This window comes from Plectropomus leopardus, unplaced genomic scaffold, assembly GCF_008729295.1.
Source record: "Plectropomus leopardus isolate mb unplaced genomic scaffold, YSFRI_Pleo_2.0 unplaced_scaffold11517, whole genome shotgun sequence".
Classification (NCBI taxonomy): domain Eukaryota; kingdom Metazoa; phylum Chordata; class Actinopteri; order Perciformes; family Serranidae; genus Plectropomus; species Plectropomus leopardus.
The window spans coordinates 1-2449 of record NW_024612192.1 but is presented as its reverse complement, the minus strand read 5'-3'; the positions used below and the strand labels follow the sequence as shown (position 1 = coordinate 2449).

General features: G+C 37.7%; 1 protein-coding gene across 1 annotated transcript; it reads right to left on the bottom strand.

The window, feature by feature from the left end:
* Window positions 1-74: 74 nt before the first annotated feature.
* Window positions 75-2398, bottom strand: LOC121963513 (sodium- and chloride-dependent GABA transporter 1-like; the record flags this gene model as incomplete). The annotated part of the gene is made up of 5 exons (XM_042513799.1): window positions 75-177; window positions 490-621; window positions 1166-1278; window positions 2103-2227; window positions 2311-2398. Coding segments are annotated over 5 exons (561 nt in total), but the record flags the coding sequence as incomplete, so codon positions are not given.
* Window positions 2399-2449: the final 51 nt, after the last annotated feature.

The window sequence follows — 2449 nt, the reverse complement described above, 5'->3', positions numbered from 1 at the left end:
ATTATGCAGAAGTGGCACCCAAGTATTTTTGCTCTACAGTGTTTGGTTTAGACTTCATAAAATAGATTTCCTACCATAAAACCAGGATATGGAGATGGTTTCGAAGAAGACGAGGTAGAGAAGACACATCCCACTGGCGGAATAGTAATCAAACAGCTTGAACACGTACAGACCACCCTGGAAGATTTTAGCACACACAGACACACACAGATATTTGCTGAATATTAATACCCCCCTCTTTATTGAATAAAAAATGCATGATGAACGTACACCACAGGTTGTTGTGAGATCGTTTTGTCATTATGTATAATGCAGGAGGGGGCTCTTCTCCCCAGTGTCAGAAAAATGTGTTAATGTTCAGGTGAGTACAGTATGTGTGTTGAGTTTTAACGACACCTGACTTACTCATATATTCACACATTCTGCAGCATAACTTCATTTTTTTAAAACTCTGGACAAAGATACACAATACACAGATATGTGGTGTACCTGTGTGATGTTGGAAAAGCCGATGATGAAGGAGATGAAGCAGACTATGAGGATGAAGACCTTTTTCCTCTTCCTCAGCAATAGCGGATATTCATCCATAAGAGCTGTGATGAAGCCCTCCACTGTGCAAAACTAATATGTGACATTATTAAAAGACATGGATCAACGTGAACTGTAGTTTTTCAATCAATATTTCAATCAATTTAATAGATCAAAACTGAATAAAATAATTAAAAGGAAAAGCAATACATCTCCATATTTGAGAGGCTGGAACCATGAAATATTTTTGGTTAAAAAATTTTTAAACAATTATCAAAATAGTTGCAAAATGAATTTTATCTATTTTTGGTTTGTGTGCAAAACTCTTAATTTGTAAGGGATGTAGTAACTAACATTATCAGATAAATGTAGTGAAGTAAAAAGTACAATATTTCCTCTGGACTGTAGTGGAGTAAGTAGAAAGTGTCAGGAGATTAAAGGAAGTACCTCAAACTTGTAATCAAAGAGAGTGTTTGAAGAAATGTATTTAGTCACGTATCACTGAATTTGGGTGTCTCATGTCTACAATACTTGCTTCTGCTTGTTCAGCTCACTGCTCTTTAGATTTCACATCATGCAGTTTTGGTAGTGTCATGACAGAACGGCAGCGTGTTCAGTAAGCGTGTACTATTTGTACCTGACTGTCCAGGCCCAGCATCATGAGCATGGAGAAGAAGAGGATGGCCCAGAGAGAGGACATGGGCAGCTGGGTGACGGCCTGAGGATAAGCCAAAAACGCCAGACCTGGACCTAAATGTCAAACAGAAGACACAACGTTTAAATTAAAAATGCTTCTCTTAATGGCATACTAGTTATTAAAGCCTAGTGAAATCTATAAGCACTGACATATATAGAAAAAGGAAAAAAACTGAAACACCATGCTATTTCTTGGTGCATTATTTGTAGGCTTTTTTTTACTGAAAGGAATGGGGAAAAGATTTTAAAAAGTCTTGTGTTGCTCATTATGGCTCTCCCATGGTATTTCCTAATGGAGGAATGTTCAGGAATATATAGGTTAATGATGAGAACGTTACCTGTCTAGATCACCAACGTTGTGTCTCCTTCGGGACAAACTGCAGCACGGCAGTTAGTAGATTTGCATTTTGAGTATTAATTACGGGCTTAAAAAAACTGTGCCTGGTTGATTTTAAGATGTTAGATAAAAAGTTTTCAACTCATACACTGAAAATGTGACAGTAGCAAATGATGAAAATAGTTGTTGGAAGATTGAACTGGAAAAATGACATAGTTAAAGTAAAATAGTAAAGCTTTAGTGGGTTTGTATTTTGAGAGCAACCTAACCTTGACAGGAATTGGATGGTTTGCTACAGTACATCTAGGATCGTTGCCATGCACACCAACTGTTGCCCATCACATTGTTACCAAATCACTTCCTTTCTTATAGCGATTCCTGTTTGGTTACCTGTGAGTTTTTTTTTTGTTGTTGTTTGTTTGTTTTGTCACATTGATTTAATGGATATTATTTCCATAAAACTCAATAAAACTTTGAATTATGAAAAAAAAGAAGTCCTGTGCTGTTCTGCATTGCCAAACAAGTCAAAATAGTGCTTTACCTGATGCTGCTAATTCCTGGACAGGTTTCTTGGTGATATGGGACATGAAGCCTACAATGGAGAAGATGACGAAGCCTGCAAACATGCTGGTGCAGGAGTTAATGCAGCATACTATGATGGAGTCCCTGAAGAGACAGGAACAAAATGAACAGTGGGGATAACATAACAACTATCAGCTATCAGGACGTATAGAGCTGAATGTTCTTACTTGTATACATCGTTGTTGTACGTGTTGTAGCTCCCGAGTGCGATGAGCGAGCCAAGGCCCAGTCCATAGGAAAAAAAGATTTGAGTTGCTGCATCCAGCCACACCTGTCACAAAACACATATACCCTCATGAAACACAA